Source organism: Limanda limanda, chromosome 3, assembly GCF_963576545.1.
Source record: "Limanda limanda chromosome 3, fLimLim1.1, whole genome shotgun sequence".
Classification (NCBI taxonomy): domain Eukaryota; kingdom Metazoa; phylum Chordata; class Actinopteri; order Pleuronectiformes; family Pleuronectidae; genus Limanda; species Limanda limanda.
This window is the reverse complement of record NC_083638.1, coordinates 5813521-5836900: the sequence shown is the minus strand read 5'-3', so window position 1 is coordinate 5836900 and position 23380 is coordinate 5813521. Positions and strand designations below refer to the sequence as shown.

The 23380-nt window shown below is 40.8% G+C and overlaps 2 protein-coding genes across 3 annotated transcripts in view; both read right to left on the bottom strand.

The window, feature by feature from the left end:
- Nucleotides 1-13893, bottom strand: part of csnk1g1 (casein kinase 1, gamma 1) — a 29591-nt gene extending 15698 nt beyond the window's left edge. For both annotated transcript variants that reach the window (XM_061068081.1, XM_061068082.1), the window contains exons 1-4: nucleotides 13692-13893; nucleotides 6442-6855; nucleotides 5403-5443; nucleotides 4231-4300 (exon numbers count right to left, since the gene is read on the bottom strand). In XM_061068081.1, the coding sequence (XP_060924064.1) occupies nucleotides 4231-4300; nucleotides 5403-5443; nucleotides 6442-6628 (298 nt within the window). In that variant the 5' untranslated portion in view covers nucleotides 6629-6855; nucleotides 13692-13893. The remainder of the gene's footprint in view (nucleotides 1-4230; nucleotides 4301-5402; nucleotides 5444-6441; nucleotides 6856-13691) is intronic.
- A 1040-nt stretch (nucleotides 13894-14933) lies between these two features.
- Nucleotides 14934-22037, bottom strand: LOC132998301 (sorting nexin-1-like). The gene is made up of 15 exons (XM_061067858.1): nucleotides 21915-22037; nucleotides 20420-20567; nucleotides 19766-19899; nucleotides 19619-19685; nucleotides 19446-19489; nucleotides 19184-19325; nucleotides 19017-19095; nucleotides 18802-18877; nucleotides 18499-18612; nucleotides 18077-18170; nucleotides 17746-17951; nucleotides 17118-17261; nucleotides 16624-16704; nucleotides 16278-16349; nucleotides 14934-16099 (listed from the first exon to the last, which is right to left on the bottom strand). Exons 1-15 carry the CDS (start codon nucleotides 22035-22037, stop codon nucleotides 16049-16051), a joined length of 1575 nt encoding a protein of 524 aa, XP_060923841.1. The 3' UTR covers nucleotides 14934-16048.
- Between the last annotated feature and the right edge of the window lie 1343 nt (nucleotides 22038-23380).

Here is a 23380-nt window from a genome sequence, read left to right as displayed (position 1 = left end):
GAAAAGAAATAGAATGGAATTCAAATCATAACTCCAAAAGAATGTATTCACAAAAATATCAGCCACTGAATAAAACAGCCGGCCCCGAGTCAAAGAACACATTCTCCTGTGCATTACTGTGATCTAATAAAGGCACTGGCTGCAGGTTTTTACAACAAAAGAGGAGAAGAATGGATGTGATGAATGTGTGAAGAATGAATATGACTGGTTTCAAAGCTCGGCTGAGAGGCACTCACCCAAATCTCCCCGTGCACTACATTTTCTGTCTGCACAATTTTTCAGCCAGCTGTCAGAGAGCAGATCTTTGTCTGGACGTGATGAGACCGGTCCTGAGCTTGGATGTTTTATTTTGACCATCTGGACCTATTTTTTCCTCTTATTAATAATTAAGGGAAACTGCGATAAAGAACAGGGCTGTAGTCATTTCACTCAAAGCCATATTTTATTTCCTGTACCATTATTTTGGTGACCTACTTTAACGGTAACGCTGCAACACATTTAATATCCCACCTCACAGAGGCTACGCTCAACAGAAATGTGTGAGGGAGATTTAAAATGGCAGATTGTGGATTCATGCACGTCAACATCATTTGCATGTCTTAATAAATGAAGGTGGAAAACATTGCCTGTAATAATTAGTGCGCGGTGCCTTTCTGTGTGGAATCTGTATGTTCTCCCTGTGCGTGCGTGGGCGTCCTCCCACAGCCCAAAGAAACACAGGTTATGTGAATTCGTGACTCTAAACTCACTGTAGGTGTGAATGTGTTTTTCTTACTATAGATGCATGTGTGTGTGTGTGTCAGCTCTGTAATAGACTTGTCCGGGGTGTAGCCAATTATTCACCCGCTGTGCGCTGCCCTAGGTGCCAGTGCCACGGATCTGCAGTTTTGAGATTGGTGGATAGATGGACTATAGCTGTGTAAATTAAGGACAGGTGAGGATTTGTGCGATGGAAGCAGAGATGTGAGATAAGAGACTCGTGGTTGTCCTGCCTCACGTGAGGTTCTGTGCACTGTGCTGATCCACTTCGGTTTAAGGCTGCACTGATGTTTCAGTCTGTGATTGGCTGCTTGGCACTACAGTCAAATCAATCCAGCAGTTTCAATTCATTAACCTGCTCATCCTGTTGATGGTCAATCGGATCATTTGTTAATTCCTCTATTTGACCCGCGGTCTCATTCCGTTTCATTCATTTGCCTTTGTGAGTCACAGAGCTGCAGAACCAGCGGTTTGTTGTTGGTATTATTACAAAGATTATGGAATTCATTCAATTTATCATTCAATGCATGATTGATAAGTCCAAGCAATTAAACTGCACTGAGTCTGAAAGCAGCTGTAAGGGTTGTTCCCGTAGACTGAATATGAAGATGGACGACGCGTCTCACTATCCAGAAACAAAGCCAAAATATGAAGCCAAAATATCCTGGATATGAAGATTGCGTATTTACAGCCAGTCTGCCCAGTGGCGATGGGGGGGGATGTGGTCGAGTTAGTGAGGTCCTGCCAATATATGCATTGAACACTTGTCTCTTTTGGGGGGAGCAGTCACATCATCCATTTCTAAACAAAGTCTATGGTTGTTCCACTTCAACATTTGTAATTACTCTGTACTCTTCAAAATGTAATATTTGATGCAGGACAGCTAAAGAAAATTATTGTTTTGTTGTATATTCTTAAGTACATTTGTTAAATATTCAACACTCGAATAAATGTTTTTCTGCAGTTGAAACTGTATGAGTGTAATGCTGCTCATGACGATAATAAAGTCATCTAGCACCTAAACGATGGCTGCAAATTCTGTGATTACAGTGGAGAAGATCTTTTCGTCTTCAAATAAAAATAGTGGAATTTTTAATCACATGACAGGTGTATTAAGTCAGCTTTTTTCACATCTCAATTGATGCAGTCATTCACTTGGAAAATTACTCCACCACTGATAAGGCTGCATTCAAGTCCGCTGAAACAATGCCCTGCAGTTTCTCACTTTTCTATTCTTAACAACAATTCATGTTTTCACATTAGTAGAGACAGACATCCAGGATATGATGTCTGGCCTTGGCTTTACACGTTTGTGAAACCCAGTGAGCTTTTCCTCCTTGGGACTGAAATGGTTACAGAAGCGGTGTCGTGTTTCACGAGGAAGAGTAGCAGCCAATACCTTTAATAGCTCAACAGAATCCACCCACCCTGAACAAACCCTCTTCATCTTCAACAGAAAGCGCACAAACACAAACGTCTTGTCCTTGGCACAACAGCGCCTCATAGTCTGCTGCCTTGCAAAACCAAAGCAGAAAGGAAACTCGTACTTCACTGAGGAATATCTTCACCGAATACAATGCGAGAAGATGCTCCATTCCTAATTGAATCATCCTCATTAATATCCAGTGACGGTTGGTTATGCATCAGAAAACAACACCTGATTGAGTCAAACCACATTAATTCACAAGGAGCCTGTCGCACAGACACCGTGACTACCACATTGGCTGAGAGGAACGTGGCACAGCTCACAGCCAAGAAGAAATGAGGTCACATTATCCCATCTGGAGGCGAGGACAGAGGCAGGTTAGCACAAGGAGAGGCAGACCCGCTCTCTAAATATTTAATGAGTTTCCGCACAGTTGGCCTTTTCCAGCCTTTGCCTTTGCAAAACAATGGCCATTATCCTCCCACTCTGGCCATCTTCAAAAAAAGCACATCAAGGACCACACACCACACGGATTTAATTTTCTGTGTCAACTGTGACCGAGACCAGCCCACAGGCGTGACGTCACTGTTTTATCAAGTCCCCATTGGTTGATAAATGATAAATCAAACTCTGATCTCATTAACAGCCAATGCTTAGATGCATTCACGACCACCACCACTATATACACACACATTATTCCACCCATTTCACCAGAAGAGCAATGAACCACAATAATAATAATAAAAAAAGGTTTTTCTATTGTCCCATTGTTTCCTCAGTTCCCACCCATTTCCTCCAGTACCAAGACTAAAAATGTCTGCCCTTAATTTAATTCTCTGCTGCGGTCATTCAATCCTCACAAGATTCTTGCCAGTGGTGTTTGTAACAGGGACGCGTCAGCAGACCTTGACTAATCTTTTATGACATAACAAATGTACTCTGGGGAGCAGAGTTAAGGAACTATCATTGTCTTCATTCTGAATAATGACTAATACACTTTAAGAGAATCACAGAAAAAAGGAAAATAGAGGTATGCCAGTGTTTGTACCATCTCTGTTTAACACCATGAATCAGGGAGAACAAACCGTTGCCAAGTGTGAACAATGGAGAAATAAAAATGACATCAATCATAAAAAGAAAGAGTTTGGAGAGTGAACCAAGGTTTAGTAAGATAAAATTGTCCCCATAAGAGCACACATCACTGCTAAGACCCACTAGTCACCTTAAACTCAATCCAGCCACACCAAATATCACTCACAAATATCAGTCCCCTTAATATGTATTGTTTACTACTACTACTACTCCTACTACTGCTACTATTACTACAACTACTACTACTACTACTACACATGTGCATGAAGGGCAACCCTCATATGTGCATAACCTTTTGCAGTTTTAATTTGTTTAATATAAGGATGAAGGTCCGGCTGATGGATGATGACATTTTCCATTGACGACAGCCATCACTACGATCAACCATGTGAAATTATGAGAATATAAATCAACTGTTGATTATATATATTGAGGATAAACCAATGGAAAAGTAAACTGCGCCAGTGTCACACACTGAATTAGTAGTTCAATCAGAACTGGACATAGGACATGTGCATGTTAAGTGTATTACAGTCAGATCATCACTGACATAGAACACTGAATATAAGGTGCATCCTCAACTACAGTCTACAACACCTCCTGTCTATCTTACCTGAAAATTACCATCGGAAAAAAGGATCAGCCACTGCATGTTTTTTGGTGCATAAGAGGCTTTGTGTCATATTGAATTGCATCCTGTGTCCGTCTAGTTTCCAGCAAGGTCACTGCTCACCACACTCTCTGTGCACAAAGGCACTCACACACTCATGTAGACAGAGTCCTGGAGATTAAAAGAAGTTCCTGACGCAGCTTAATATCGATATTGAAACCCGAGTGCAGTAATCACTTGTTGTGAAAATGATGCAATCTTCTGTGCCCGTCTTACAAAAACAGTCAAATCATTGTCATGCAGTCGCACAAGCACACAGTGGCTAACGAGTCTGTGACCTTACCTGTAGTTCCCAGTGTTTTGTAGAACCTGTACTCTAAATGCAACTGTGGTGCCCTCGACTTCACTGGTTCCTGCACGGTGGACACATGAAAACCAGTGGTCAGTTAAACACAATAACCTCATAGACAGAAAAACACTTAAAACTGAATCTTACTCATATTTATTCAGTAAAGAGAACGGTAAATGGTTTGGAGGATTTTCTTGTTCTGTCACCTCATAACCTGTGAGGTGTCAGCCATGTTTTAATGACTCATTTCGCATTTAGGAGAATATATAAACATATCAATTTTTTCCAAACATCATCAGTGGCCATCTTTGTCCATATTTTAGACAACCATTTTCTGAGTCATCCCTCAGTCTCTTTTATTCAATCCTTGTCCCACCTGCTTCAGGACTCTTGCAAGTCTTTCCCTTAAGTTGTGATCAACCCCAAAAAGTGGGGGGAAATTTCAGACCCCATTAAAAAGGTTTGATAATAATGCTAATGAATTAAACAACAGGGGCCTCTAAACAAAAAATAAAACCACATGGCCGTTCTATGATACTGTTTTGAAACGCAAGACGTTTGAGTGAAACATTTGTCAGTATTGATAAAAGCACTGGATCTGTGTCATGGCACCAGACAGTTGTATGAGCAGCTGCTGGTGAGCAAGATTCTCTGAAATTACAACTCTCCTGTGAGCAATACTACAAGGATGAGTCAGGAGTCAGGACTTCCAGTCCAGCAGCCACTGGAAAGACACACCTAGCTTAGTTTCTCCACATCACTCACGTTTCTGTCAGAGAGCCGAGCAACAGAACAACAACCCTGCTACCCTGACTCAACCCGAGTGTGTTCACTAGAAGCAAAGGTGATTTCAAGTCATATTTCTAGTAATAAAGTGTGAAGGGCTGTGAGAAACTAGCATTTAGTGTCCATTCAAAGCTTTTTAACACTGAAACGTTCTTGTCTTACTTTTGATCCATCACATTCTGACACGATGTAATATTCAAACGATTTCAAATGCTAAAGGAAGGAACAGAACGACTCATTGTGCATCTCCCCTTGTCTCTTAAAAAATAAACAAACATTTGTCATCATCTCTAACGATTTCGTTCAAACCATAATCATGAAAAACAACACTTCTCCACCACATTGAAATGTCTATAGAGAGAAAGAAAGTTTGCACTTACCAGTTTAATGGCTACATACTCGTTAGTGTAGAGATTTTTACCTGAAATACGACAGGAAAGGAAAAACAAACATTAGACGACAGGAATCTCTATTGAAACTTCCAAGCATCAGAGGCTCTTTTGTCCACTGTGAATGAGGAACATCTGACCAAACATGGTGGTGCAATCTAATAGAGGATATGTCAATACTGTTTATATAGCACATCTAAAACCACTTGGTTGACCAAAGTGCTTCACAAGTATAAGGAACAACAAGAAAAAAGCATCACGCTATACATCAGAGTACAAGTGGTAAAATTAAATGAGATAGAAAGTAGAATCATTTCAATCAAAATACAATTAAATTAAATAGAAGATATAGAATTATACAATTTTATCTGCTGGGATAAAAAAATGTCTCAACTCGAGGAGAAGGCCAAGAAGAACAAATGTGTTTTAGGAATGATTTGAAGTGTGCTAGAGATCTCAGCTCTGTAACTGCAGTGTGAGTATGGAGGAGTTCAGCTAAGTAAGGCGGGGCCAGTCCATTTAGAGATTTAAAAGTTAATAAAATGTTAAAAATCGATATATGGTCTCTCTCTTTTCCTTTCTAGTCGGGAGGCGAGCAGCAGCATTTTGGACGAGCTGCGAGCTGAATAGATGCCTTGTCTAAGCCTTCATACAGGGGGATTGCAGTAGTCAAGACGAGAGGTAACCTTGGCTAAGAAGCTACCCCTGACAACGGATATGAATGTACCTTCATTAACAAATATTTGTGTTCAGGGAGATGTTTCAAATGTTTTGTTTACCCTGATTCACTTAATAGATAGACAGATTATTAGTATCATGCATTGAGATATAGATGTTAAAAGACCAGAAAACTGAATCCAAACCCCCTTAAACTGTTAAACTAAATTACAACTATGATCTTTTCCAGGATTGATGCATTTTGGTTCAGTGTAGCTAAAAAACTAGCAAAACACAACCCTTAAGAGCTGCTTCATCAACTGAAAAAAAACAAACCATGAACAACTTTACACAAAATTTTGTTTCTACTTACCGAGCTTCAATTCACCAAAGTTTCCACAGCCGATCTTCTTTCCCACGCGGAAGTTTGGCCCCACCATGAGGACCCCAGAGGAGCTCGAGGATCCAGACGGCCGGGACGAGTGTCCGCTACGGCTGCCCTGGGAAACCTTCGTGCTCCTGGCGGGCCGCTCCCCATATTTATCTCTTTGTTGATCCATGGTGAGAGCAGGTCAGTGAATGCACAGAATGGCCTCCTGGGCCGGGCCCGCCACAGCCACAGCCCCGGTCACTGGCAGCGCCTGGACGGCACAGTCAGGCTCATGGGACAAAACCTGGTACCGTGAACCAACACTCGTCCCCGTCCTCGCCCTGTCGCCCCTAACAGTCGCTGTGCGGCCGGATCTCTGGCCTGGACATTGGAGACAGGAAGGAGAATGTGGAGGATCTGCAGGAGAGAACACAACATGAGACAAAGAAGCACAACACATGGCAGTGTGGTTCTACGGAGATGTTCCCCATGTTGTATGTCTAATAAATCCTTATATTTGGAGTAGGAACACAACAGCAACATAATGGGGCTGGAGGATAATGCCAAAAATAAAAAAATCTGTAAATATCGATAATTATCACAATAAATGTTACATTATCATTTTTCGTGAGTTTAAAGACGAATTTTTGCTCCTGGGTGAAGGTTGTGGTGTTAAATCATTAAACGCTTGATAAACAGCAAATTAATCTGTGGTAGATCACTTACAGGTTTACTTGATTAGCTAATGAAAATGAAAACCAAAACTTCACGAATACTTGCATTGCAGTTTTAAATGATTCTCGACTTTTTAACTTCAAATTCAACATAAAAAAAACCACGCCTCCCTGTCTCAGGACTTAAATAGACGCAACATGATGAAGTCATTATTGATAAAGCAGTAAGGTTGAGGGCCGTGGTAAAGCAGGTACTTCCTCATTTAGGTTTCACTGCTGTAGATAAGGGGGGGAAATTACCCTCGATACTTGAAAGCTTCATTTGCTTTGCTTTTCCAAAAGATTCCTGATGTCATGATGAAGAATCATACGACCACAAACACAGTCAACACCACGGTGAAGCATTTTCTAAATTTACTTCACGGTACGATATATTTAACTGATTCTGAAGGTCTCGGGTCATAAACACGCTTTCAAAGAAAATCCCTGTTCACAACTAGACGGAGCTGAGTGAGGACTCGCTGCTGGGTTCGAGAGATAGTCATCGACTCCACGGTGGACACACAACACACACAGCAACCAGTCTGAGCATCAACACAAAGCTTAAGTCTTAGCTTTGCGATGGTGAAGGCATCTAAAGACTCTGCACCGCCCACGGCTGAAGCCTGGCGGACAATGTCAGCCGGGAATATTATGTAAACAATTATGTAAAGCTACGTCTGTTTGCAAGGACGCCAAAGCTTAACTTGATGGACACTGATCTGGTTTCGCCAAGTGCTGCTCACTAAAAAATATTATGCAAATATTAAAATTGTGTGACAGAGATACAACAGTTTGGTTAATGATTAAGCAATCAGGAAGACATACGGTTATTTTGTGTGTATATAAATATTATTAAAATCATGATTTATACATGATCATTCTCAGCAAACTCTAATGTACTTAAGGTGCAGAGAGGATGTGAATCAGTCAGACTGTGAGTCCCATGAATCGTGTTTATGACTAATTATCCAGACAGGATACAGTTTCCCATAAAAAAAAATTACCTTTTATGTTTTCAAGAGAGAAAAAAAAACAACAATAGTGATTAATGTTTTCATGACAATGCTGTAATCCCTGAGCATGGAAAGGCTGCTACTCAAAGTAGTTGTGTGTGTGGGCTTCCGGATGACTCACGCTCAGTATTGCCTGCACAGATCACAGCATCAAAGACAGCTAGTTTGCTCTCAAGGGCAACTGTGCACTGTGGCTGTTACATAAAACCAGGAAGAGAACAACACGGCTATAAAACAGGTTTGCAGCAGAGACCAGCGGCGAGCTTTAACGGTTTCCATTGTGCAAATAATCATCTGTAGGGCTGCTCCTAGTCCAACGGGCGGCCAACGTTTAGATCTGCACGGGTTCATCACATCTCCACACACACACAAACTCTTGTGGTGGATGCGGGAGGAATACACACAAACAAGCTGCGTTGATATGAGACAACTGCTGGTCGCTGCTTTCCACCAAGCCCAGACTCCAGCTGCTGTTAGGCGGAGCTTACCGCTGAAATGCAGAATTACTATTTACTGATTTATTTTATTTATTTAATTTTAATTTTCCTCTTTCTTTCTTTTCTCTGAAAGAATGAAAGAGGAAAGTCTTGCAGCAGTGATGTATGCAATTGTATTGTATTGTAATAATTAGGGCTGGGCAAGTTAACTCGTTTTAATCGAGTTAACTCAAGTGATGCGTTAACTCGATAAATTATTTTATCTCCCATAACTCAGGTTTGATTATTTATTGTTTTATTGTGAAAGTCAGGCTTTTATTTTGTGAAAGTCTGTTGCTGACTGCTGCAGAACAGGAAAAAAGAAAATAAATGGCGGATAAACAATCGAGTTAACTCATCACTTGAGTTAACTCGATTAAAACGAGTTAACTTGCCCAGCCCTAGTAATAATCTAATATTCCTATATACATATATACACATTCTAAAGTGTCTCTATTGTATGTACTTCTGCTGCATGGGGTAGGCTGGCCGGGAGTGGGTGGGTATTATGGTGGGTAAGAGTATATCCATCAGATTTGTGATTATAATTGTATAATTGTATTGAGTACCAAAGAAAGAAAACCAATAAAAAGTGTTAAACAGAAATGCAGAATTAGAGCCGATCGTGTAATACTGCTTTTAATACTACCTTTAAACCTTCAGATTATTTTGTGTTGTTGCAATTATATCACGGTTGCATTGAGGTACGGTAAGAGTGTAATGTTTTTGTTCAATAAATCGAGGCATGATTAATTCTAACTAGGGCTGGGCAAGTTAACTCGTTTTAATCGAGTTAACTCAAGTGATGAGTTAACTCGATTGTTTATCCGCCAATTATTTTCTTTTTTCCTGTTCTGCAGCAGTCAGCAACAGACTTTCACAAAATAAAAGCCTGACTTTCACAATAAAACAATAAATAATCAAACCTGAGTTAATGCGAGATAAAATAATTAATCGAGTTAACTCATCACTTGAGTTAACTCGATTAAAACGAGTTAACTTGCCCAGCCCTAATTATTACAATACAATACAATTGCATACATCACTGCTGCAAGACTTTCCTCTTTCTTTCTTTCAGAGAAAAGAAAGAAAGAGGAAAATTAAAATAAAATAAATAAATAAATAAAATAAATCAGTAAATAGGAGTTAACTCGATTGAAACGAGTTAACTTGCCCAGCCCTAATTCTAACCAATCAGACGCTACGGTTCTTGGTCATTTGTTACATCTGCTCGTGCAAATTGTGTTAAGCTGATTAAATGTTTCAAGACTTTTCTTCTCCTCCACAATAATGCTGCTAAAAATCGAGCATCTACGTGACAAAGCGTCTTCAGAGACAAAGACAGTTTTAAGTTCTTCCAGTTGAGTTTGTTTCAGAGGAAGAAAGATGTTCACTGCTCCAGATGCTGCTGTGTACGTGAGGAGAAAGTGTGTTTCTTTTTTTTGGACATAAAAGTGAACAGTCTCTTTATCTCCTGTTTCCAGTGAGACAGCATCACCACAGCGTCGGTGGATTTGGAACATGTCTGGACTTGCCTAACCTGAGGATTACCGTCAGAACAGAAAACATCAGAGTGAGACGAGGACGTAATTCATACCGTCAGTCAGCAAATCATTACCGGGGTTTAACTTCTGCAACCTTTAATTACAAAGGTGTCTCACATTAAAGACTATAATGAGCCTTTAGGTATAATTGACCTAATTGTGGATCATTTCATCTGGTTGTTGATACATATGTTATTTATCTGCTCTTTGTTAAATGAGTGGAAATATACTGAACAAAACCATGTTATAGATCATCAAATTAAAATGATTCTTTATTTCCACTTAACTTATGGTGGAGTAGAACATTTACATCATAAGCTTTGCTTATGAATGCTCAGTTTCAGCTGAAATTGGGTTTGAGATGTTGATCTAACTCTATTTTCTCTAGGACGGTGTAAAGGTGGATTCAATCTTTTCAGCAGGAGTCCCTGTTGTTTGGTTTACATTATACGTGTGTTTACTTTAATACTGTGAATCCACAGCAGGAAACTACAATTCATGATCTGGCCCACATGTTAAAGTGTGTAAATCCATCTCTGTCAAACCACATAATTAATGAGAGAAGAAATTCAAAGCCCATCAGCTGGACTGTTGCAGAGGAATAGAAAATGTTCTGCGGTCTTTACAAATGGGTGCTTCACCTTTGATTAAGGCTTCTTCAGTTCTGACGCAAGGCGGGAAATCCCCGGCTTTCATCCTGCGGCGGTGCCATGTCTCCTGATAAATGAGGATATGCTTGAGCGTACACACCTTTTGGCGCCGCATTAAAGCCATTTTGTTTCCTCGGGAGGTGAGGACATTAAAAGGGATTTAATACATTCGTATCCCATTACTCATTTAGCTAACTGACCGGTTTATTTAAGAGCAACTGAATATGCTATGACTTGCAAAAACAAATATTTCAGTTTATATGATGACGTTTCCAGTCGTGCTTTATATTGGCTCAGCAAATATCACATTAAGCCCTTGTTTGGTAAAATGTCTGCATATACATTGAAAAAAATAGATTCTTGGGCGCTGGTTAAGGTTTTAAAGTAAAACACTTCGAACAAGGAACGTGTGACTAAAGCCGTTTGCAGACATGACCTGCAGGTGAAGTCCGGAGAACTGGGTCCACAGTTTACTCAGAGTTTGTCTTTCACACGTGCACAACGCAGCGGGAGACGTGTTCACACAACAGCAACAAAACCTCCACATTCTCCAGGCGAGAGGCGGAGCAGCCGGGCGCAGCTGACAGAGACAGGAAGTGACGTATTAACTCCGCCGCTGAGATCACGTGATCGTGTTAACAGCAACCCGACACCGTCGTTAGCTCTTATCACCACTAACTCTCTTCTTATCTTTCCCGGTGTCTTCACATGGATATAGCAGCGTGTTCACCATCTTTTGTTGATCTCACACCTGTGTCATATTTCTAATACTCTTCTAGTTGAAGCTTTGCATCTGCATTTTCTGCTTCTAGTCTCACTGAAATGATGATTCAGGGATTTTTGGGGTTTGGGAAATAAATGAAGCTACAATACTGGTATTTGTTTCACAAGGCTGTTTTACTATTGAAGTAAAATGTGGAAAACGTGTTAAAACAAACAAACAGACACGGCTGGTGACTGTCTAATTACGAGCACCCGACCACAGCAGAAACACTGAAAACAAAAAGATGAAAAATAATGTACGTTTGATTATACTGAAGTGGGTTAATAGCTACTTTCATAATTCAGCAGAATTCACTGGTGCATTTGCTTCACTAACAAACTAAAGCAGCGATGGAAACCTGTCAACATCTCTGCAGGAACTGAAAAGCTTCTAGCTGATTAGCACCTTTTTAAAAAGAACTAAACCGCTGCCATCTTTTCATTTAAACAGAAAAATAAAAGGTTCTTGTGTGTTCTTGAGTGATTAACCTTCAGTGGAAAGATCAGCCTGAGAGGGGGGGGGGGGGGGGCTGCCAACAGTGCAGACTCCTACTGTGGCAGTGCCAGCAAACAGCTGCCTCTCTGCTGAAAGGCCTCACTTACAAACTACAACTGCTGAGAATTTGGATTATATATATATATACACATGTTTACTTTCCCTTCTCCATCAACTCCTGCAGAACCATGCCTGCACAAAGTGGCTCTGATGTGGAACCCACATCCAGGTAAAACGGTGTCATATTTCTAAAAAGGGTTTGATCTAAAAACATATCTCGGTAATACTGCACGATCAGCAGATATCTTCCATGTTGTAAAGACAACTTCCAGCTTACGTGAGCTTTACTCAGGCGCTCCGTGTTCGGTTGTGATTAAGTGCACATGCAGCACGTTGAAGGACGAAGCCTTTGACCCCAAACTATCTGCAGCGATTAAACATTTCAACTAAATATAGAGGAAAGGAGCGAGGATTTACTTGCACTGCTTTTTATTTACATGAGGTTTTGTAAACACTGAAATGTGTCTGGGTGGCATTTGAGGGTGAAGTGTTTAGCTTTAACTGCACCTTAGGAATAAATGCATTTGCAAGGACACACGTTGTACCAGCCTGTCCTACAGTGTGTCCTTGTCTCTACAGTGTGTGTCCAGCTTTCTGGGCCAAATGTCCATCCAGGAACTTGTAAATCCACAGAAATGTCAACTTCATAAATGCAAAAAAAGCTGAGCAGAGCCACAGCTTATTGATTCAGAACCGAGCAGATGAACCAGGAAATCCACCAGCTCATCAATTAATCTGGTGGTGGTGGTGGTGGGGGAAAGGGTGGTGGTGGTGGGGGGGGATTAACAACGTACATAAACACTGGAGACCATGTGGCATTTACTACAATAATCAAACTCCAGCTAAATGCTAGGGCCAGGCTCAATGGTGTTTGCTAATGTAATATCCTGTGTGTGTGTGTGTGTTTGTGCATCCATGACCTAGCACACAGAGGCAGTAGTAACATATGTGTGTGTGTGTGTGTGTGTGTGTGTGTGTGTGTGTGTGTGTGTGTGTGTGTGTGTGTGTGTGTGTTGGGGGGATGTACACAGGATCGATCCCTGGTGCTCAGGCCTCCGGTTCAATCACAACAAGGAAGCGAGTTGGCAGCTCCACGCCGATGTTTCACGGACAAAGCCCGGCTGACGTTACACATCGACCCGTGTGAACACACAACTAACCCGGGTTAGAAAGACACACACAACACACAACAACCCCCCCTCCACAACCCGAGCGGGCTAACGTTAGCCAAACATTGCTTTTAGCCACAGCGGCGGGCGGGCGGGTTTAGCTTTTACAAATAAATCACGATACGGAGCGTAGGGAGGAGGGGGGAGCGGCGAGTGGGTAGAACAGCCTTGTCCGTAGCTCGGTGTTACCGACAAGGCTGTTCTACCGACGGGTCGGTGACAGCTGCTCCGGGGGGGGGGGGCAACAAGGAAATTAGCCCCGTTAGCACCGAGAGGAGCTAGCAGCCTCCGGTCGAGAGGAGCTAACATCCCCCGGTTCGAGAGTGGCTTCTGTCCGGCGAGAGAAGCCGGAACACGGCGGGCTCACCTCGGCTGCGATGTCTCCTCGCCACCCGGGTGTCTGGTCCCGCCGAGCGGAGGTTGGTGGCCCCCGGGAGCCGAGATGCAGGTGGTTGTTCCCGGCGTTGACTTGTGGTGCGAGTCGTAGTTTCACGGTAGTGCCGGAGCGTCGCTAGCTGTTCTCTCCATTCTTCTTCTTCACTGCTCGTCCGCCTTCGCTGCCCGAGGAGGGTTCGAAACACACCGGATGTAGAAACGCGGCACCGCCCGCCTCAGCGAGCTCACTTCCGGGTCAGGCTGCTGCGGGGATGGTTATTCAACAAACCCTTTTTTTGGCGCAAATGAGAAAACTTTATTGATGCCCTAGATTTATTAGAAGCCCCTTAACTATTGTTATTTAATTGTATATCCTGTTTATTTATATTTTTTAAATTTCCTTTCATGTATTTCCCTTTGTTGTCTTTTATCACATTTATTTCCTTTATTATATTTCCTTTCCTTTTATTCATTGTATTTCCTTGTATTCCATTTATTTGATTTCCTTGTATTTAATTTCAATTATTTAATTTATTTAATCTTATTCCATTTCATTTATTTTATGTATCCTTGTGTCTGTATTGAAGTTATACAACTGTCTACATAATGTGCTATATTATATATGACTGTCATATATTCAATAAAGACGGAGGACAAAAGGTGCAAACTTAAAATACTGTCGAAACAAATACACGTCAGTCTGCAACTCACAAATACTGCAAAGTAAATATGTACATTTACTCTACTGATGTATATTTACTGGACAATTACTATATGGCGAGGCAATTTTATTTATAAGTCCGGTTTCATAAACAGACGTTGATTCAAGATGCTGCACAGGAACATAAAAGACAACTCAGTGGTGAGGGTAAAAGAAAAACGATTTAGGTGAAGAAATAAAAAGGATAAAACTTTAAGAAAAATTTAGGATGAGGTGAAAGAGAAAAATAAAGCAAGTCAAACAGAACTGTCTGAAATAATGAAATAAAAAATTGAATAAAATATAATGATGGTTCAAGGTAGTTGTGCATAAAGAAGAGTTGAGACAAAAGACTTCAGAGGTTCAGATGCAATTTTAAGTCAAGAGCAGTAGTTTGAAGTTGTGGTGAACCCTAAAGATATTTCTGAAAAAAAAAATACAAATATAGTGACTGCAAAAGACCTTTGTTTCATCATTCCCTCATGTGACTGAAGTGAAATCACAACACAAACACACACAAACAAAAGCCAGAGCTTATCCAATAGTATTTTATTTTGTACACATACCTGTTTAGTGTTTCCAGGAAAATGTATGTGCTAATGCAAAGTGGTTACAAAAATAAAGCACATTCTTACAGAAATATGACATGACAGAAAAACTACACTTACAAATGCTGAATAAGAAAATAAGGGCCTGTAAATCACTCGAATGTCAGTGCCTTTCTGTCATGGTTACACAAATTTATCAAAAAAAGTATGGTTACAAACGACTTCTGACAGAGCTTGTATGATTTGATTCAAGTAGTGTACATGTGTACATACATGTCGAGTCATTCACACGGGCAGTAAACAATCTCTGCAGTGGTTCCAAATGATTTCCTCTGGGTCTCAACCTCCGACACAAAAGAATTGAATTACTTTAAACTGTTGTGAAAGAAACAGATTAATATAATAAACACGATTCTATTAAACACATCATCATAGAAAGTGTGATTGCATTCTCTTATCTTGCTCTCACAGTAACCTTACATTTATTTTATAGTTACAGAACAACCTGGACAAGCCTGTAACCTCATCACATTGGAGTTTGAATATGATTTCTATGATCCAATATGTGTGATACACTGTAACAATGTGCTAATACTCCTGCTAAATGACCTCAGTCATCAATAGTGGTGTTCCATTAGACAAACAAAAGAAAAACAAACAGCGTATCCAACTGTACAATACATTTTAGTGCTTTTTGAAATCCGACATGCGTCCATCAACGTAAGCTGTTAGAGATTGGAATGATTTGCATACGTCTACCTTCTAATGTAAACTATAGACAAGGTTAATCTAGGCAGTACCTTAGAGTTAAAGCATGTTACCTCAAGGTTCAAGCATGTTTTTTTTTAGTTTTTTTTTTTACATATACTACAGCCAGGTTAACCTTCCTGCCATATACCATCTTTAAGTCAAGAACATAGACAAAGAAAAGACAATCTTAATGTAAATGCAGCAGCTTAATATATCAACTAAACAGACAGACAAAAACAAAACAAAAAATGGATGGAAGAATCTTGTATGTTTCAAAAATGTCCTCTCACTTTCTGGTCAAGAGGTAAAGTGTAAAAAAGGCATTTTAGGTCTTTAAAAAGTCTCTCTTCATTAAGCGATCGCCTTTGCCTCAGGCAGGAATGCCTCCCAGAACTTAATAAGCTGGAACAAAAGACAAGAATACAAAGCCTGTTAAAAGGTGGTGTGATAGTAAGACATTCAATACCTTTCTATTAATACTAATTATAACCAATAACCAATATCTAGTCGCCATTAAAACAGCAGAGTAAATGATTATCATGTTGAATATAACTCTTGACATATATAAATAAATGATTACCCGATGTTGAGACTGCAGCATGGCCTCCAGATATCGGACTATCTGGCTCTTGAAATCCTTTGCTTTTTCTTTCTGTAAAGACAAAAGTTTTGTTACATCTCAATCTCCCAAGAAAAACCCAGCTGTAGGAATTACTGGATAAAAGAGATCACAACTTAAATAGTACAATTAAGTTTACCTTTTTAAACCAACCCGCTTTGGCCTATGCCCTTTATCGCGGTAATTATAATATACAGTATGTTCAAGTTTATGACATGAAGACATGAAAGAAAGAAGGAAACTGTACAGAACACACATTTTAGCCATGATAGTAGACAGTGTTATAGAGATAGTACACCTAACATACCTCAAACCTGAGAACCTCCTTGCGTACGGTCATGCCAATCCTGTCAAAATCTCTCTCGAACTGAGTGACCCTCGACTCCCACTGAAGACATGAGGAAAACACAGCGGCTGCTTATTAAGAACGGTTACAGACACACGTTACACAGCCTGACGTCCTTATCTAAAAACACAGGAATGCATCTAATCTGAAAACATAAACAAGAACAAGGAAACAATCTCAGTAAAAAAACACTCTTATGTTCCTGTTCAAAATACAACAGGTACGTAGCAGCTGGAACAGGGTGGACTTGTGTCTAGTAGCCAGTTAATTATCAGCTTGATGGTCATAAAATAGTCTAATACTCCCCTCGTGTGACTTTACACTTCTTTTACTGCCTGTTACTTCCCCGACAAACTGCTCTGCTGTTTTTGACATTTAAAACAATGTCAATCTAGTGACCTTTGAGACTTTGGTGAGTCCAGCAGAAGCAGCAGCCTGGTCAGTGTGTCTGTTACCTCAGTGATCTCTTCTTTGGCCTGCTGCAGCTTGTCAGGCTTGTTGGCCCACAGCAGCTTGGCCTCGGACTCTCTCTTCTTCTGAAGCGTGCTCTGAGCCTCCTGCCATCTTTGCCACGCCCGCATTCGCTGGTCAAAACAGGCCTGAGGACAAACAAACATTTATATTGTAGGTGTTTCTCTCAGGTAGTAACTCAAAGACAGATAATCCCACTGACATAAGGTAGCATGCTTGCAATGGAAACTCTAAACTAATAGCATATTGGTAAATTGCAGAGTTCAGAAATGAAGTCGAAGTAATGCAAAATTGCAGAACTGACTTGCATGACTGCCAGTTAATGCTATTTCCCCATGTTCACATTCTTTTCCCTTATTAAAGTACAGATCCCTCAGTCAGGTTATCCTGATCCTTTTTTCTACATTTTGATATTTCATACATAAATAGCAATGCTATGATTTGGTGTCATTAGATTATGGTGATTTAAAACTTTAAATATTTTGTATAATCGTGCTGGTATTTGGAAGTATTCCACCTTTATTTGTCCGGCCCTTGCTGCTTCTAAAGAATATTGATATTATCTTTGCTTCTTGTTTTTGTCTATCTACCGCTCAGCAGCTGTCAGCTTACCCGCACAGTACCCAGCAGGCGGATGTAGTCGGCCAGCAGCTCTGCAAAGATGAAGAAGTCACTGGCTGCCTGCTCCTGATGCAGCTGCTCCATCTTGTCCTCCACCTCTGCCAGCTGGGACAGGGCCCGGGACAGGGCTGTGTTGTCCTCAGAGTTCCCCAGCATGGCCATACTTTTGGCGAATACTGCCGTGTTCCCACACAGCTCTGGTGTTGAGGGAGGAAACAGAAAATGTGTTCAGTGTCTTTGTTTCACCCTAAAATACATCAGCAGCGCTTTATAACCAAAAAAAAGGGACAAAGATGAGTCAAGAAGGGCAGAGGCAGCTCACCCTTCCTGTGATTGACCAGGGAGTCGACCACGGCATGAAGCTTCCTCAACTGCTGCTCCTCATTCTCCACCTCCTGGAATTTGTCCTCAAACCACTGAGACACAAAGAAGACAATGTAAAAGAAAGAAAACAACTTCATCATGTCTACACTAGCAGGCCTGTTTTATTCGTCCTATAGTTCAAGTATGGCTGTTACAATACCAACATATACTGTGATTAAAATATTATTATCTTTGAAAATTAGTGTGATCTCAAACAAAGACAGTCTTTTCTTATTCGCCTCTGGTCGCTCAATATTCCTCTAAACAGAAACAATTATATAATTCAGTCATGATATGAAGGTAACTAACAATTGCCTATATTTGAATTGTACTTTATTAAACAACACAAACTGTAAAACAATTCTTCCAGATTCCCCTTACAGTGTCAGACTCATTCATCTTGATGGTCATCTTGTTGACAGCATCCGATGCCTTGCTGATCATTTTGAGGAAACCAGCTCCGCTCAGAGCCTGGGTGCTCACTGCCCTGGGAAGCTGACAACACACACCAACACACACTTAGCACCTGAGAGACTTTGGCAATATGTCATTCTCAAGAATCAACAATGTAAAATACACAACTGTATGTTTTTTTATGATGTTGAAGATTTAGTCAATTGGAGATGTAGTCATTGTCCAACATCCTACTAGTAGAAAATATTTTGATATAACTAAAATACGCACATCTTCTCTCTCCAAGAACGCACGGACATCAGGATCTTGTATCAACGATGGGTGACAGACGATTCTCTGAAGATATCTGAAAGAAGCATAGTGGTGGTAATGTGAAGTTAATCAAAAGTCGTAGTGCCTTAAAGTGAGCAAACACAATATTCACATAAAACAACAGGCCTGACTGAACTGTAATTAAAGGATGGTGTGAAGGATGAGATCCTCACCTCTCCAGAGCTGCTCTTCTTCTCTCCACAAACTCGACTGATGACGGATCATCCATTCCCACCTTCATCTTGGTCATTCCTGTTGGTAGAAATGTCCGTCACAAAAAGGACAAAACGTGCAAAATATATAGACAGTAACGGAAAGGGTAAAGTAACGTGACACACACCTACTACATTTTTCTCGGGTGGTGGTGGAATGATGCAACCGAGGTGCGACTGCTTGACTGACAGCTTCTCATAAAGACCCAGGAAGTCACTAAATCGCCGCCTCACAGAGAAGGTTTTACTACTGAACATGGCCAAAGAAGTCTGATGAAAGACAGAGGGCAAAGAGTATCCAGATTAAATAATGCATAGAAACACAAGTGAACATGTAAATATATTAGTGATTCAAAATCACACAAAGTAAACACAAGCTTGACTACGCACCCTGGTGGACACTTTGTAGGCCACATACGCATTCATGCCATCCCCTAGAGCACAACAAAAGACAATGAGGATTAACACGATTTTTGTGCTGCTTTCCAAATAGTATCTGAACAAAGTCAAAGTTCAGATAGTTGTATCATAATTTTGAGACAGTATAAAAACAAGGGACTTACCAACTTTCTCAGGGTTGGTGACAGCAACATCCAAATCAAAACTATCCTTGTCTTCGTCCTCCTCCAGCTGCGATCAAAGAGAAGATTGGTGATACAATTCAAACTCTGCAGATACAAGTCAAACTGAACTGTTCCTCTGGCCTGTACCTGCTCCATGGAGGTGGTCTGCATGGGGGCAGGGCTCCGAGCGGCCGAGGAGGCAGGACAAGGCCCAGAGGAAGTGGGGAGTTCCTTCCTTCCAGAGCTACCGGACTTGTCTGTGCTCAGCTCCACTTGTGCATCTGGAGAAAGAAACACTTTTAGATTCTTGTATGTTTCCCTTTATACAAAAAGAAAAGTAAAACAGATGAGTGGAGTGTACGACAGTCGGGATCACACACACTATGTCATACTGAAGAACCACATCTACTTCGTCCAGAAAAGTGTTCTGGTTACTTAATCATTCACCATGGGAAATCCACAGTTTGCAATACAACTTTATAATTGATATATATATATATATATAACTTGGGGTTAGGTCTGTCCATGGCTCTAGGTTATTTGCAGATACACATAGCAGACACTTGTGTGAATCATCTTGAATGTTTTAAACCTTCCCCCGGGTCTTGTCTGTTAAACTAAACAGGAATCATGTGTGTGAAAATCTCTGGAATGCCCTACTAATATTTTAATTGAAACAGCCTGAGCATGACCAAGGCTCAAAATAAACCATTACACAAGACTTTGAATTATTTTAAGAGCCTGTAAACATTAGAGTGTGGATATTGAATGTATTGCTGTATGTTTAAATAGTTTCCTTACCAGCAAACAGGTCGTTGTCATCATCAGAGTGAACTCCGTTGGCTTTGGTATTTGTGTCGCTGGCCTGATCTTCACTGAACAGATCCGGAGGCTCCTCACCGACACGGTCTGGCTGGGAAACTCCTCGACTCACAGCCACAGGGTCACTCTGCACACAGGAAGGACACGAGTTAGGAATGAGCCACAGAAACAACACAGAGAGGCGCTGACTTTAGACGATCACTGACTGAAGCAATCCTGTAGGCTGACTGTCACGACCTTTTAGAGACACAGCGGTGGAAGGTAACCTAACACATTTGGATGGGTGATACGGAAATGACACCAAGAGAAATGTTGATATCTATAATAATCAGGGTTTATGCCATATTATTATTATTTATTTTAGGTTAAAGACTAATTTTCCCTCCTGAGTGAAGGTGCTTACACAATGAATAAGGATTATATCGTTTATTTATTTAATTAATGTTTTATTGCCAAGGCCTATAAGAAGATTTAAGCAAGTACTGTTCTCAAGAACAACTTTGAATTTTCTCCACCTGACTATTATTCTAAGGGGAAGTATTGTACATTTTATCTCACAGCTTCAGCTACTATGAGGATTTTACTAAAATAAGTCAGTTTAAAGAACACAACACATTGTTAAAGTTACTCCTTACTTTCTCCTCTCCATTTTCCAGATGACTATCATCCCTCTAAACCTCTCACATGGCTGCATTTAAATAAGCATTTCAATTAATTTTTCACAAAGAGCATGACAGAAATCTGAACAGTAGACACAGATTTGTGTCATAAAAATTATAATACTCTACAGATATATCTTGTGACCCTTTAGGGGCCCGACTCTGAGGTTAGGGACCACCTCACTATACTTGGTAGGTAAGTGTATACAAAGAGGTTAAAACCAGCTGCACCTACAGTAAAACTACACTAAAACAATTCATAATGTCCTATATAACGATGCATCAAATACCAGGGGACATTAACCTGCATACTTATGAATTTTAAAGTAGATATGTACACACGTATTGTTAGATTTTATTTGATAAATGCACTACTACTTGTACACTGACAATAAGTGTTTTTCTATTCTATTCTATTCTGTGTTTACTCGTGTTGTTTTGTGTCCAGGTCTTGTACTTGTAATAAAGCACTTGTAATAGAGTACTTGTACACACTGGGGGATGTAAACACGGGGTCATGACATCCGCTGGTTAGACAAACTACATCTAATTGAATCCACACAGGCCCAGGAAGCCTCCAGCAGATCTCCAGCTTCACAGTGAAGAGTCCAGCCTCAACCTCGACCTGCTCACGGTCACTAACTCGGGTTAAATCCTCTGAATCTCCCGCTGCTCGCACATGAAACCGCACGGTTCTCCCTCCTGTCAGCGGGTCGCATCAGATAAAGAGGCCGACTCCCGGGCTCGGACTCCCGGGTTCCACCACCTCCTCCACCGCCCGGGCTGGGACCACCATGGCCGAGCCGTGGACCTACCTTCCTCACGAAGATGTCCTCTCCTTCGTCGCTGTCCCCGTCCGCCATGTCGCTGGCCCCGGCTTCAGGCTCCTCAGCTTCGGGGAGAGGAGGAGGAGGACTCCGGTCTGAGCTGGCCGCCATACTGCCTGTTGTTGTGGAGGCGCTGACGTAGGCGGAAGTGGTAAACTGGAGGGGCGGGCGGCTGCAGCGACTTCTGCTGGTAATTGAGTGGTACTGCAGGCCAGACCCTCGGATACAGTACCTGGATATTTAAATTTGCAACAAATTGCTCTGCTCACAATCCACATTAAATTGTAAATATCTATCATCCATGTATAAAATACTGCAGTGTTTTCCCCCTCACGTTATTCTACTCAAACTATTTGCATTATTTCTAAAGGAACTTTTGGCACATTTGTGTCCTCTGCACATCACAATATGTCCTTAAATGATTGTTATGACTGTTCATAGTCCTGCTGTGCCCCTTCACTTTACTTTATAACGTTTATATACAAGCCACTGCAGTGAAAAGTCTATATAATGCACATACTTAACATTTTTTATACCTCATTCTGTATGCCTGCTGCTGTAACAACTGAATTTCCCCGATGTGTGGATCAATAAAGTTATATCTTATATTGCGCATCCCTTTCTAATGTTTACAGCATAAAGCACAGTCCTAAATATCTTTATATTGGTCTTCCTTGTAGGTTTAAACGTAATTGGCAATAAACTGATTCAGGTTTTTATTGTACTTGTACTGGGAGAAGAATCCCTCACTTCTTACTCTCCTTTAAGTTTCTGGATTTTTGTGCAAAGGTCTTTTTTCCTTCTAGTTGAGGGTCAATGATGGAGGATGCATCACCTTGTACACATTGTTAAACCACATGACGCAAACTGTAATTGTATATGGGCTGTACAGCTCCGTGGCTGTGGCCCAGCCGGTCGTCCTCTCACCAGAAGGTCAAGAGTTCGATCCGTTCCGTGTCCTCAGGCAAGAAGCTCATGTTGCCGCTGACGGCTGTGGGATTGACGTGATGGAGAAAATAACGCATATATATGGATGAAAGTGTGAATGTCAGAACTGTGCTGTTAAGTATTTTGGGTCATTAGGACTATAAAAGGGCTTTATAAAAAAATCTACAAATTAAATCTCATTGATTGATATAAAGGAGAGTAACTGAGACGATCAGATTGTGTATCCCAGCCTATTTCTGTTCAGTGACCTGATGTCTGGTGAAAAGAAGACAAGCAGAATCATTTACTTTGTTAGTATTCATAATAGTTTGTATACACAATGTATAGGAGCACCAATAAAAAAACATCTTTTTTTCCAAACCTTTTTTTTTTTCCAACATTTTTTAAAAAGCCACAGATCTTTTTTTCTACAGAAAGCAAAGAAAGCTCTGTACATGAACAAGCAACAACAGAATTCCTCATGAGCCACAAAGTAAACAACCCGGCTGCTCAAATTCATATCATCT